Source organism: Nothobranchius furzeri, chromosome 12 (genome assembly GCF_043380555.1).
Source record: "Nothobranchius furzeri strain GRZ-AD chromosome 12, NfurGRZ-RIMD1, whole genome shotgun sequence".
Taxonomy (NCBI): domain Eukaryota; kingdom Metazoa; phylum Chordata; class Actinopteri; order Cyprinodontiformes; family Nothobranchiidae; genus Nothobranchius; species Nothobranchius furzeri.
The window spans coordinates 49,589,059-49,604,636 of NC_091752.1; the positions used below are offsets into that span (position 1 = coordinate 49,589,059).

General features: G+C 41.8%; 1 protein-coding gene across 1 annotated transcript in view; it reads left to right on the top strand.

Moving 5' to 3' along the window:
* LOC107376708 (uncharacterized) overlaps positions 1 to 15,578 on the top strand; it is a 39,504-nt gene that overhangs the window by 12,619 nt on the left and 11,307 nt on the right. The window contains exons 3-4 of the mRNA XM_015945969.3: positions 2,932 to 3,056; positions 5,380 to 11,041. Of these exons, the coding sequence (XP_015801455.3) occupies positions 2,932 to 3,056; positions 5,380 to 11,041 (5,787 nt within the window). The remainder of the gene's footprint in view (positions 1 to 2,931; positions 3,057 to 5,379; positions 11,042 to 15,578) is intronic.

Genomic DNA, 15,578 nt, shown 5'->3' on the forward strand with positions numbered 1-15,578 from the left:
GTTTTAGTCAGGTGTGAAAAACACCGTAAACAAAGAATGTCTTCATAAATTGTATTTTTATCAATTTGCAAAATGCAAAGTGAGTGACCACAGACATCCAGCCAAAGTCATTCAGAACTATCTTCAGCGTTAGGAAGAACCATAAGTCCTGGAAGGTCTGGCCCTCACAGAGCCTTGATCTCAACATCTTGTGTGTGTCTGGGATGTCATGATGTGATGACGTATGTGAGGAAGCCTACATCCACAGAAGATCTGTGTACGTCCGCTTAGCATGATCCGTGAAATTCCATTGCTTGGTTCTTTTCTAAACACAGCGTAGTAAATATTGGTTTTCATCATTTAAGCTGATACGTTTCAGCTAACGCTGTGGCTTTCCTCAGAGCACCACAGAAAAGAACCAAGCAATGAAGATTTGTGTTCAGTTCTCCAAGATGTTTGGAACAACCTACCAGCCCAGTTCCTTAAGTGGACCTAGAACAACTAATGCTGTTTTGAAGGTAAATGGTGAATGATTTGATTTAGATTTATTTTCAGTTCATTCTCTATTTTTTGTTGATTGATTGATGAAAATAAGTGGCTAACACTTCCATTTTGGGAAAAACTCTTGGTTAACATCATTTTTTTATGTTCAGTGCTGCACTGTTAGCATTAGAAGCTGACCAATATGGTTTTTTTAAGGTCGATGCCGATACCAATTTTTAAAAAGGGTTGTTGCCGATAGCCGATATCTAAAGCCGATTATTAAGATTTATTGACATAGATAAGTCAATAAATCTCTTAATATTTGTTGAACTTCAAATATAAAAACAAACTCAAAACATTTAAAAAAAATAACGGTGTGTTGGGGTCCTCAGGGTTCTTCAGTTTAGTAGTGGCGGCAGGTGCCTGATTTTATTAATTATTTTGTCAGCCTTTAAAAATAATTTCAGCCAATATGGAAAAAATTGAATATATTGGTCGGCTTCTAGTTAGCATGCAGGTCCTACACATCAGAAAAGCTTCCATCTCCAAGTACCAACCAGCGAGAATTGGTTAAATTAAAATAAAATGACCAAAAAGCTGATTTTGTCCTCCTAGGTCTGAGGAGAACTCTAGAAACTTAGCCACAGCTGCCATTTAAAGTATATGTTGCATTTCGTTGAGTAATTTATATCATGCAATCATATTGCATCATAAACAACACCGTCGTCTATGTGTGATCCACCATAGTCTTGATTTGGGTCGTTCTGCAGAATAAAGTTCGCTCCCAAATTTTTTGTCTGTAGGGGAAAAAACAAATATTTTAAACACCTTAAGCATTTTCATGTTGTTTTACATATTTAAATAAACCCATACGGGTCATGGAGATCAGCACGATCAGGAGTGCGTGAGACAAGTCGTGCACAAACACTGTTTTGAGTTCCGTCTGGGTCTGGGGGCAGAAAAACCCACCGTGTTGGACGTTTCTACATGTGTCTGGTACGACATGGTAACCATTTCAGTTTAGCGAGGTTTGTCTTTCTGTTTCATCAGCTCTGTTTTTCCCTTCATGTAAAGGTAAACATTGTGCTTTCTGCCGGGATGCCTCGGCTCGCCTGTCTCCCTTTAAATTGCAGTCCTGCCCACAGTGATGTGTCTGCACAGCGTGCATTTGCCCTGAAGTTGCCCTACTTCTAAATCAGCCAAATGTTATATAGTGCAATCTCTCTGTGTTTGGGAAAGGTGGCTTGTTTATCCATTCCTTTGGCTGATCGAGTAACTCTGAGTGACTGCTGATCAACCCAAGAGTTTTCTTATTAATGTTGTGCATTTGTGTGATTCATTTAAACAGAATCACAGCTGGTATTTCAGTGGCACATGGTGAAGCTTGTGTGTGTCACACAGTTAATTTCTGTTTGGTTCTCCCCGGAGGGCGACGCGAGGCTCAGCTTTGTGCATCACAGTGCATTATTGGGAGCAGCATCTGGAGCCGAGCCTGTTCTGTCGGACAAAATTACCCAACCTTCTATGATGCTAATGGTTCTGTATACAGAAACACTGAAGAGCAGCTAACACCACGTCTCCCTGCGTGACAAGGCAGCAGGAAAGCTGCAGCTGAATGAGAAGGTGGCTGGCAGGAAGAGGAAGACGAGTGTGACAGATTGAGACTTTTGCTACGAGCCGTAAGAGAGGGTGGAGGGGTGGATGAACAGGATGGGAGGAGGAGCAGATGAGTTGACATATAAGTGAGAGAAAGAGGAATGTTGCACTTCAGCAAGCTAGAAAAGTGTCAGTTTTGCAAGAAAGTTTCTAAATAAATTTGAAATCTCCAGAGGGGATCCTTCAACTTGCCAGTTTCAGTCTGTGTTTGAAAATGTGCATATTTCACGTCTTCCTGTGACAACAGGAGGGTTCATCCGAACGCATGCAGACAAGGGCGGATTGTTGACTTATCTAATCTGTTTACCAAAAGAAAGCTCTGTGACAGAAGTGGAAAGTTAAGGGTGTGACGAGTGTGTCGGGTCGGGTGTGAAACGCGGCTGTGCCAGGGACTACGAAACAAAGCTGTTACACGATCATTTAGTTGCATCCCAGCTGGGTGTTTCTGGAATATTTCACACTCGGTTCAATCTGACGATCATGATCGTTCCCAAAGAAGTCACAGCTGTGTGAAAACGCAACACGTGGTGAAAAAAGCACTCAAAGCAGCAGGAGCATGCAGGAAATGTACAATTAGGTTGATGATACTGTAGGAGACTCTAGGAAGGTCAGAATTCCTCCTCAGTGCTTCAAAGAAGGAAGTGGAAAAGTACTGACTGTAATTTCCATACACCGACTGTCTATCTTAAGCGCTTTTCACACATTCTTGTGCTTTATTGGTGCAAAAAGGAGGAGTTTGTGCTTTTCACACATGACACCATTGAATGTGTTGTATTGTTTGGACTCTGATCCATCTGTCTGTCTGTGTTTTAGCATCTTCGGGTTCGCTGCACAGGAGGAGCAGAGTTTTACACTCGGAACTGTACCAAGGTCAGAGGTCAGATGGGCCATAGGTTCATGTTCGTTGATGGAGACAAGGCTGTGTCTGGCTCCTACAGGTCAGTGTTCCCCGTGTGTGTAGCATAAAACGGCAGAACAGATCTTTGAAAAGACAAAAATGTTTTTATATGCCTAATTTGACTTTACCTCTGTGATTTGGGATGGAAAAATGCAAAAATAATAATTTGTTTATTCCTAAATTTAAATAACATAGAAGTCAAACTAGTTATACATTCAGAATGAACAAAAGAAACTGTTGGCTGAGTATTTAGAGTCATTGAAACAAACACTGCTGTATGAATTCTTGGGTTTTGTACTTAAAATATTTTAAGCTTTTTTTTGTCATTGGCTAAGTGTTATCGAGACTTTTTGTCCTGATGGAGCATGACATTTTTACCAAACACCTTCAGCAGCAGAAAACTAGTTATTTTCTTTTTATTGTTTAAAAACAGATTCACCAGTTCTAGTTTTTGTGAGTCAGTATGAATGTCCAGTATTAGCACGGCTCTGACCAAGGGCTGGACGATATAGAAAAATAGTATATCAATAAAAAAAATTATATTGATCGATATCGATAATTGTTGAAAAATATTTTAAAAATTGTAGAAAATAGATTTTACGTGCAGCCCTGGCCATTTTATTTCTGGTATTTTTTATTTTTCTCCACCTCTTCTCGCTGAGACATCTTGCTGCCTCATGTTCTGTTTTGGTTTGAGAAGGGAGGGCCTGGTGATGTAGTGTGCCGAGTCTGCGGTTTTGATTGGTTAGGAGTAAGTTGTGAGTCTAGTATGCTGCTATCTGATAGGTTATAATAAAAAAAAAGAAAACTTTTTAATTGAAGTTTTATCGACTCATTTTTTCTATCACACCACATGTCTATCTATACCATACCATACTAATTTATTTAAAGAGCACCATTTCAAAATAGCATGGCAGCAAACCAAAGTGCTGTGCACAAAAGAGCCAAATGCTTGAACAAATCAGTAAAACACAATGAATGCATGAAAATCAGGTAAAATACATAAAAGCATAGCATAAATAATCAAGAATAAAAATTCCTACTAAAAACAGGAGATAAGAGAACAGTTAACGGCACTATCAAAAATAAAAATAATGCGACGAATGATAAAAACCATTTGAAAAGGCACAAATAAAACCAAAAAAGCTACAAGATGGTGTAAGGTGTTAAAAGTGAGCTACTGAATCATAAAAACTAAATTAAGAAAAATTAAGAAATAAATACATTGAACTATTGCATTATCGTCCAGCCCTACTCTGACCTCCCCATGCCAACGTCAGTCTAAAGAATATGTAGCGTCCTTTGGTTTTACATCAGTCGTGCTTTAACACAGCACCACTCTTTGCTGAGCTGGGAGTAAGCTAGCCCAACAACCAGTGAAGATGTTTACAATCTCTTGAATTACTTATACTTACTGTTTATGTAAGACAATGTAACATAAGTATGTAACCATAGACTAACTTGGGCTCATTGTTTCTGTGTTTTTTTTAACCACCAGTAATGTAATTAAAGCTGGTCAGAGTATTACCTTCCCAATTTTTTACTAATAAATTCATGAACACCGTTTCGCCTCTGAAGGTGAGTCCCAGGGCAGCTGTGGCTACATTGTAGCTCATCACCATCAGCATGTGTGAATGGATGAAGGATTCACTGTAGTGTAAAATGCTTTGCAGTCCTGCGACTCTAAACGGCGCTTTACAAGTGCGGGTCACATATGATATATTTATCGTTTAAACGCGGTTGAAGATGTCGGTTTTCAGGCTTAACAAATCAAATCGTGATCTCTGTTTGTCGACTGTTTAAAGACTGGGACCCAACACTGAACATAAAAATTCACCTTAACATTAATGCACTCATGGTATGTCTGCAAACCTGTGGTATAAAAAGCACAAATAATCCAAAAATATGAACAACTGGATTGAGAATAAATTATTGAAGGATAACGAATATCGAGGGCAAAACATTACAATCGAGACGTCATTCATTATCATTGTTTCATATTGAAGTGTCAAAATTTCTGTGGATATTATGAAATTACTTTCAGCTTCACTGTTTTATTTGTGGTATTTATTTATTTTAATACTCATAATAGAATATTAATGTACACAAATTTTTTTAAAGCAATATAATCCTACGGAAGTACAGCTAATTAAATCTTGCCAACGGTGCATTTGAGAACAGGGTAGTAAAAAATGGGATTTTTGGTTTCAAAGCTTAAACCGGTTTGATTCCATTCACTAGCCAATTGTTTAATGAAACTAATTGCTTTTGTAATAAATTTGCCAAATCATTATTTAACTAATTACCGTTCTTGCATTTGGGTACATTGTAAGGTAGACTAATGTTGTGTTTGCTTTATCTAGTTTCACTTGGATGTCCTCACGGTTGGATAGTAATCTCATCACAGTGATTACCGGCCAGACTGTAGATGTTTTTGACAAACTGTTTCGCTTCCTTTATTTGAGTTCCACTGCTGTTGACCTGCACCAAGTCGCCACAAAACCTGAACCTGAGCCAGAATCCCGACCCCAAGTTGCTGCTGTAGCACCACCTTCTGCTGCTGTCGCTAGAAAGATGTACAACCCCAAATATGCTCTGGTTGCCTTGAGCAACCCCAGCCCCACCACTTCGGATTCCAATGGTGGCCCAAAAGACCTTGAGGTTCCAGAGAAATCCAAGAAGAAAGGTCAAAAGAAGTTGGCTGAGAGTCTTGTGCCAGATGCTCCTCCCCTTCATCCTGGACTAACTAATCTAGAAAAAGCCAACTTAATCCCTTACCTTCCCATCTGGCCAGAACCTGACCCACCAAGTGATGTAATTGGGTTTATTAACATTCGGGATGTCAGCAAACCAACACAAGTCCATCTGCAGCGTTCAGAGATGTTTGAAACCAGCCAAGCTATCAAGTTTAGCAGTCCTTTCAGCAAACCCAAGGAAATCTTACCAGAGGTTGCTACTCCAAGACAGCTAATTGTTAAACGTGAGGAAACAAACAAACAACCACAAAATGAATCAAAATCTAAGGAGTTAACGATCAGTACTAAACCTCCTTGTGGAGACAAAAGTAAAGACAAAGCACCTGAACAAAAGTCACTTCAGTGTAATCAAATGTCTGTATCTGAAAAGGATGAGACTAAGGGTCTTGAAACTGAGAATAAACTTTGTTCAAACACAACCATTCTCACAAATGAAGACCATGAGGCAACTGACCCAAGTCCAGATATACTGGTCCAATTAAGTCATACAGTACCATCATCTCATGAGAAGAACTCTTCAAAGGATACTGAGACAACCTCTTCAACTAGTCTTTTGTCAAGTGTACAGCACAATACACTTGACCAAAGTCCACGCACACCACTGCTATCTGGCAACAAAGCTCCTTCATCTAGTGAGGGCACATCTTCTGACACATTCAAAACTCTTTCGACAACCAGTGTTAAGTCTATTGTAAGTCAAGATTCTCCAGCTTTCTGTCCTGATACGCCATCTCCATCTAGTAACAAAGCACTTTCTTCTGGTGAGAAGAAATCCTTGGACCAAGCTGAAAATTCCTCTAAAACAAGTCTTAAGTCAAACGTAGGCTACAATACACCTCACCTTAGTTCAGATTCACCACCCCCATCTAATAACAAAACACCTTCACCCAATGAGCAGAACATTCTAGATGAAGCTGGAACAGCATCTACAACCAGTCTGAGAAATAAGGTACATCACGATTTGCTAGATCTCAATCCAGAAACAGTGCCCCAACACATCAACGAAACATCTAATGAAGAAAAACATTCTAGCAAAACTGAAACTGCATATAGAACAAGTTTTAACTCAAATGTAGGCCATGACAAACCTGACACATATCAAGATATACCTCTTCATTTGAGTCAGATGGTACCTTCATTTAATGAGGAGAAACCTGACAAACTCAAAACTGCCTCCACAGCCAGTCTTGAGTCAGACATAAGCCATGATAAACCTGACCTTAGTCCAGATACTCTACCCCAATTGAGTTGCACGGTAGTCTCATCTAATAAGAAACCTTCAAAAGTCACTGAAACTGCAAATATTTTTATGTCAAATGTAGACCAAAATACACTCAATGAAAGTCTATATACACCACTGCTATCTAGCAACACAGCTCCTACATATAGTGAGGAGATATCTTCAGACACACTGAAAACTGCTTCCATGACCAATCTCAAGTCTGACTTAAGCCATCATGCGATTTACCTGAATTCAGACACACCACCCCTTTCTACCAAAGCACCTTCATTTAATGAAGAGAAACCTTCAGTGAAAGCTGAAAATACCCCTACACTCAGTCCTGATTCAATCATGGGCTATGATACTCCTCACCTTAGTCTACATGCATCTTCCAAGTCTGGTCAAAAAACATCCTTATTTAATCAGGAGGAACTTTCAGACAAAGTTGAAACTGCCTCTGAAACTAGTCTTAAGTCAGATGTAAACAACGATACACCTGGCCTAAGCGCAGATACACCACCACCCTCTAATGAAGATGAACCTTCAGACAAGGCTAAAGCTATGTTCAGAACCAGTCTTAAGTCAGATGTAAACCATGATACACCTGACCTTTGTCCAGATACACTACTCCAATTGAGTTGCACAATACCCTCATTTAGTGAGAAACTTTCAGACAAACTCAAATCTGTCTCCACAACCAGTCTTAAGTCAGACGTAAGCCATGATGCACCTGACCTTTGTTCAGATAACCTTCTCCATTTGAGTTGTAAGGTACCCTCATCTAATAAAAACCTTTCAAAAGACACTGAAACTGCTTGTGCAAATAGTTTTATGTCAAATGTAGACCGTCTTACACTCAATGAAAGGCCATGTACATCACTGCTTACTAGCAATAAAGCTCCTTCGTGTAGTGAGATGAAATCTTCAGATGCACTGAAAACTGCCTCCACTACCAATCTCAAGCCTGACTTAAACTGTCATGCACTTTGCCTGAGTTCAGATATACCACCCCCTTCTACCAAAGCACCCTCATCTAATGAAGATAAACCATCAGCCAAAGCAAATATGGGCTATGATTCACCTCACCTTAGTCTACATACATCCTCTCAGTCTGGCCAAAAAGCATTCTTATTCAATCAGGAGAAACCATCCAAAACCAGTCTTAAGTCAGATGTGAACCATGATACACCTGGCCTGAGTTCAGATACAACACCCCCGTCTAATGAAGAGAAACCTTCAGACAAGCATAATACTGACTACAGAACTTATTGTCTTCTCTCAAATGAAGGCCATGATGCATCCAATTTTTGTCCAAGTATGTCACTGCAATCTAGCAGCAAAGACCTATCAATTGATCAGGAGAAACCATCAAATGAAGTTAAAATTGCCTCATCAATTGGTCCTAACTCCGACAGAGACAATGATACACATCGATTCAGTCCACATACACCACCCCAGTCTGGTCAAAATGCACCCTTAATTAATCAGGAGATACCTTCAGACAGATTTAAAACTGCCTCCACAACAAGTCTTAAGGCATATGCAAACCATTGTACACCTGACCTAAGGTCAAGTACACCACCCCCCTCTAATGAAGGGAAACATTCAGGCAAGACTGAAACCACCTCCAGAACCAGTCTTATTTCAAATAAAGGCCATGAGGCATCCACCTTTTGTCCAGATATGCCACTGCAATCTAGCAACAAAGCATTTGATCAAGGGAAATCTTCAGATAAAGGTAAAACTGCCTCCATAACCAGTCTTGAGTCAGAGTTAACCACAGAATCAAGGATTGATAAGGAAGCTGTGAATATCCAAAATACAGATATTGACAAAACACACATTCTGATTGCTTTACCTAAACCCACCCAGCCAAATGCTTTAGGCACACAAGAAGAGATTGTAGTGTCAAAGTCAGATTCACACACAAAGGCTGTCAACGCACAACCTGAAGTCCCTTCTGAAGCGACTCATAACCTCCAGACTCCCAAAGGACTTGGGCTTAATTCCACTTCCTCTGCTTCCCCACCTCAGTTTCAAACATCCACCTTGATATCCCAAAATAACCCCATTGCCATTACTGCAGTGCACTCAAGCACATCTAGTCCTTGTACCTCTCTTCCCTCCACTACATCCCCCTCTTCTCTTCCTCCCTCTGTCTCATGTTTTACGTCAACAAATTCACTCACATCCTCTGCATCTGCTTCATCTTCCCTTCCCCCGATTCCTAAATCTCACACTGTCCACTTGGTTTCAAAAGATATCAGCATTAGCAAAAACCAGATGGTGTCAGAGATTAGCTCTGCCAGGAGGCCTGAGACTGATGCAAAGGTTCAAATGGTCTACAGTGTGTCTGCTTTAGCAAGTATGGTGGAATCTTCTTTTGTAAAAGATCCGGATATTGCTTCAGGCAACAGTGCCAGTGAAGCGGGAGATCACATAGATGCAGAGAACTCGGAAAGCCTGTCTGATACTCCACAGCAAATATATTATATTAGCTCCCAGGAAAAAAAGAGAGATGATGGACAACATTATGATGGAGCTAAAGTGGGGCTGGTCAAGGAAACAAAACTACAAACAGAGTCCAATGTATTGATTACTGGTGCACCAAAGACAGACAGTGTGAATATTAATGAAATTATTTCTAGAAATATTGATTCCAAGACTTTAGTGTCAACAGATTCTGACACAAATTCAGACGATGAAACAACAGGGCAGACAGAGAAACCCCAGGCAAACTGTGAGCTCTCTAAAGTGACACAGTCCCAAACTTACCTTGCAAAATCACACGAGCCTCAAAGAATATCATTTAGTAAATGTACATCACAAGATATAAACGTGTTTGAGGCTATGGACACGTCAAAAGTTCCAGTACTCCGTACATCACAGAGCCCTTACCTACCCATAGACAACAATACTGACGGAACACACACCTCTGGTGCAAATACACCCAATCCACCAGGAAAACAAGCAAAAATCACATTAACACACTCCACAGATGACATGCTAAATGTTCTTAAGCATAAACCACACACTACCCTTCAAGAACAGACCCACCAAACACCAACAAGCACTCCAGAAAGACCTTTGCATTTAAACCTCTCTCTTGCACAAGTGACAGACTTGAACTCACCAACAGCTAAAGAAAAATCACTTTCATTTATGGTTTTTGGAAGAAGTCCAACTCCTGATGTGTTTCTTTCAAACTCGTCCACCCCAGATTCACAAACAGCCTCTCCCAATCCACAATCATACATACCAGACTTTTGGACCCCTACATCTGACCTTAGTGATGGGTACATTTCACCAAGAGAAGATTCTACTTTTTCCAACACTTCTGAGGAGTATTATCAGTGTTATGACAGTCCTGTGCATGAGCCTGTTTTTGAACCAAGTGGTAACCAGAAGACTGAGCTGAAGGAGAATTACATCAGTCTTGCCATGGGAAATATTCCGTCATCTACCATCGCAGACTCTGGTCGTGAATATCAGAATTATGGCCCTGAAGCTGCAACGTCAGTCACTTCAGACCAAAACTCCTCTTCTAGTGAAACTAGTATTTTGTTGAGGACTTCTGGAGACTCCTCATCATCTTCTTTGTTTGGGATAATAAGCCAAAAACATAAGCCAGACGACACAAACGAAGTAGAAAATGAAATATGGATCAAAAGAAGCTACACAGATGAGAAGGATCAGGAATCCCAGTGGAAAAAGAGGACAAACCATCAAGAAGCTAATAAAATGACACCTTTACAACCTGAAGATGACTTTGCAGAGATGGCAACAAAAATAAACTGTGTACAACACAGAGTCCTGATCAAGTCAGCTGCTGATAATGTGGTTAACAGGGATTTAGGGACAGCAGAAGCATCCCTGGGTCTGGAAACACAAAAACTCCTCACTAGTGGCCTCAAACAACCACACGAGGTTTTATCTCAGTGGAAAGGATCAGATAAAGTATACTCTGGAAGTGAGATGTCACCAAACCAACTCCTTTATAAGGAAATGAGAGACGGACAATCTACAAGAGAGACCACAGGACAGAAGGTAACATAAACCAATGATTTAGGTGTTATGTATTTAGTAATTAGCTTGACTGCTATTCATTGTACTTTTTTACTGGAGGGTGAGGCAAGTTTTTCCTGGACTGGATTATTGCATCATCTAGATGGGCTGCTTACCTCAGCGAACCGCTTACCCAATGTGAGCTGGTCCAACTAACAGCTTAGCTAATTTTTGTGTAACTACAAATATTAGTCACAGCAATCTGGCTCTCAATCCTCCAGACTCCTAGCAGTCAGGCTTAAATTTGCAAATATTTCTTGGACTGGCTTTTTATAACGTAACACTGCAGTTAATGTAAAACCAAACATAAATGGTAAAATGCCATTTATTGGTGAGCTGCTGAAATAACTAATTACTGTTTTTTTGTTGTTAAGAAACTGAATTATGATCATATAGGTTAAATTATGCTTGAGATCTATAATGTAAGGACTCACATGATGAGAGTGTGTTATCTACTAGCGCATGAAACTTGAGTATTTGTAGAGTTAATTCATCAGCTTTTTGTGTTAGTCAGCGTTGACAATCTCTGGTGGCCATCTTAAGCCTGGACCACACTGCAATTTTTGGCTGTCATAGAAAAATTGCTCATCGTGAACAGAGCCGTGATGAAAAATGCTGAACGTGAGGGTATTTTGCAAGTATGCGGCTGTCCAGTGTGACCAGCTCTGGGTTGGTAACAAGATGGCGCATGTGCTTGGCTTAGCCACAGTCACCGGCCACTTTTTCAAACTTTTCTCCACTAACCTCCTCTTTTCCACCTTGCTCCTGTCTGCGATCCTCTTCAGTAGTGTCCCTGCTACCATCTGCTATGATCGCCAGACTCTTTTGTCCTTCTGTTCGTTCACGATCGCCCAAGATGCACCGAGGACATACCTCCCTGTCTGTTTGTCTGAGTGGCGCACTGGCCCAGAGCCAAACAACGATTCCAACCAGGGCGCCTCCTTCGATGTTTATCCGGTCCCGGGAAAACATTGGAGGAAAAGAGGTAAACGAGCAGGAATCCAGGTGAGAATAAGACTTCCCTTAAAGCTAGTTTATCTAGTAAACATCGGCGTGATCTTCTAGCTTCTTGTCCTTTGTTTGGCGACCTGAGCGCCACATCCGCATTCCCGCCAGGCCGCGTTGTGGCGCGGTTTCTCCGTCCAAGTTTGTTAAGGTCGGTTTATCCTCATTCCTCAGTGGTTTCTCCTCCTGTTCCCTCCATAAGTGGTTTTTATAAACACCGTGGATCTAACCCTGCTAATTTACATCCACTAACTCCAGCTGTTTCTGTAGTTTCTGATTACTCCACCTCACTCAGCATGGCTCTATTAAATACCCGCTCTGTTAACAATAAGACCTTCCTGCTCAATGATCTAATTCTCTCTAAAAACCTGGATTTTCTGTTTCTGACTGAAGTTTGGCAGCAAACATCTGATTATTCTGGTCTGGTTGAACTCTGCCCGAGTGGTTATTCTTTTCTTAGCCAGCCCCGTGGTTCTGGTCGTGGTGGAGGCCTAGCTGTTGTTTTCAGAGACCATCTTCCATGTAGCTCTACAACCTCTGGTCACTTTGCTTCCTTTGAACTGTAGCTGATTAAAGTCGGGTGTAAGGACCCGATCTACTGTGCTATGGTCTATCGTCCACCTGGTCCAAACAGTTCTTTCCTTCAGGAGTTTAGTGACTTTCTATCCTTCACTGTGAAGCTGTCCAGACTGGAGATTGTTGGTGACTTTAACATCCACGTTGATGATCCCTCGGATCACTTTGCCATGAATTTCTCCAGCCTTATGGACTCCTTCAGCTTTACCCAGAATGTTTCTGGCCCCACACACACTAGGGGGCACACTCTAGACCTTGTTTTTACCCTCAGTCTAAATGCTGACAGTGTTTGTCCTGAGGACGTTTATATTTCAGATCACCATTGCATTTTCTTTAACTTGTCAGTTTCTGCGTCCCCACCTCCTGCTCGCCGTCTGGTTAGTTCTCGTTTTCTTAATGAGAGCACAGCTAGCAATTTTTCTGCTGCTTTTGATCCACCCTGTTCCTCTGATAATGACCCAGATTCCTTGACTTCTCAGTTTAACGAGCACTGCCTCTCCATTCTGGACAATATCTGTCCTGTCAGAACCAGATCAGTTCCTGCAGTGAACCCTACTCCCTGGTTTAATGACAGCCTTCACAGCCTGAAGCGCCAATGCAGAAAAATTGAGCGCTTGTGGAAGAAAACCCATCTCCACGTCCATCTGCTGCACCTAAAGGATCTTCTGACATCCTTTAACTCTGCAGTCAGAGACGCTAGGGTTTCCTATTTCTCCAACCTGGTGTCCCAGAGCAAAGGGAACCCCAAGGTGCTGTTTAACACCATCAGCAGTATCGTCTCTCCTGCCCCTCCTACAGCCTCCATCCACTCTGTTGCAGACTGTGGGAACTTTCTGTCTTTCTTTGTGGACAAAGTCAATAAGGTTAGATCTAGCATCTCTCCTTCAGCCTTATCGCTGCCTTTCCCGACTCCAACCAGGCCCATAAGCCTAGATAGCTTTGCTCCTGTTTCTTTGCCTGAGTTAACCAAACTAGTTAACTCTATGAAAACCTCTGCATGCCCCCTCGACATCTTACCCTCATCTTTGTTTAAAAGTGCTTTTCAGTCCATCGGCCCCAGTGTGCTTTCTATAATTAATGCTTCTCTGGTCTCTGGTCCGGTCTCTGCTTACTTTAAGAATGCTGTAATCCACCCGCTTCTTATAAAATGAGTCTTGACGCCTCTCTCCATAGCAGCTTCAGACCCATCTCTAAACTTCTTTTCATCTCCAAGATCTTGGAAAAGTTTGTGGCTAAACAACTCACAACTTCTCTTGATGAACATAACATCTATGATAGCTTCCAGTCAGGTTTTCGTAGAGCTCATTCTACTGAAACAGCTCTTCTTAGGGTCTCTAATGACCTTCTGACTCACAGTGATGCAGGGGACTGTTCTGTTCTGGTCCTGCTGGACCTGACTGCAGCCTTTGACACTGTTGACCATCACCTGCTACTGGAGAGGCTGAGACTGGGTAGGCCTATCAGGAACTGCTTTGGAGTGGTTCTCCTCTTATCTTTCTGAGCGCTCCTTTTCTGTGGCCGTCTCCAAGTTGAGGTCCTCCACCACCTCTCTTACCCATGGTGTCCCACAAGGTTCTGTGCTGGGGCCTCTGCTCTTCCTCCTCTATCTGCTCCCTCTTCAGCACATTCTGAGCTCCTTCAAATTAGGGCTGTCACGGTAACCGCAAAAATGAAATATCGCAATATGAAGAAGCCCACCGCGCTGCATCATGGGCCACCGCGATTACTGAACTTGATTCAACTCAATGATGCATGATGAGAAGGATGGCTGCACTGGTATCAAAACGAAACGTTACTTCGCTCCTTTGGGAGCACTTTGGTTTTCAGTACGTCAGCTGCTGCACAGCCAGAGTCCTTGGCCGAGACAGAGCTGCCACCAGCGGCAAAATAAATAAATAAATAAATAAACGCTCGGAGACCGGCTGAAGACCCGGACAAGCACTGCTTCTGCAACCGTCCCGAAGAGAGTTTGAGCCGAGCTGGAGCTCACTGGCTACCTGCAGGAGGAATGCATCCACCCTAAAGAAACCCCCCTGACATGGTGGAGCAACAACCGGGAGAGATTCCCTTTGCTCGCCAGTCGCACACAAGTATGTGTGCGTTAGTGCAACGAGCGCACCTTACGAGAGGGTTTTCAGTGTTGCTGGAAATGTTGCCACCCCTCTCAGATCCTCTCTCAAACCATATATGGTTAACATGCTGGTTTTCCTTGTGGGTAACAAGGACGTGACCGAGCTATAAATCACCGTCATTCGTGTGTGAAAGTGAAATGATAGTGCCCCGCGCCCGGTACATGTAATTTTTTATGCTTGATTTTAAACAACTAAACAAAATGGGGACTTGTTTCTTATTTGTTAGATGCTGCAGCCAAAATTGCATTTAAAAGTTTAACCTTCTCCTGAATGTTGTTGTTTTTAAGTTCACTCGGACTCCGACTGTCGGAGAAACAAACGTTACTGCGATCTGTGTTGTTACTGCCCTTTGATCTGCATTCAGTAAAGTGTTATAAAAGAAGGCACTGCAATTTTTAACCTTTTTTAAATGTGTAAACATTATGTTTAGATAGTACTGCAATAAAAAAAGTGCTGCAATAATATCGCACACCGCAATATTAAGCCACCCTGAATCACCGCAGGGGGAATTCCTCAACCGCGACAGCCCTACTTCAAATGATTCTTCTACCATCTTTACCATCTTTATGTAGATGACATTCAACTGTACATCTCCTTTAAGCCCCATGAGATGTCCAAGCTGCAGCTGTTACACACCTGCTTAGACTCTATCAAAACCTGGATGGCTGGGAGCTTTCTACAGCTGAATGAAGATAAGACTGAGATCCTCATCTGTGCCCCAGACAAGCTGGTTCCCAAAGTCAGAGACTCTCTTGGTCAGCTTTCTTCTCACACCAAACCTTCCGTCAGGAATCTTGGCGTGACCT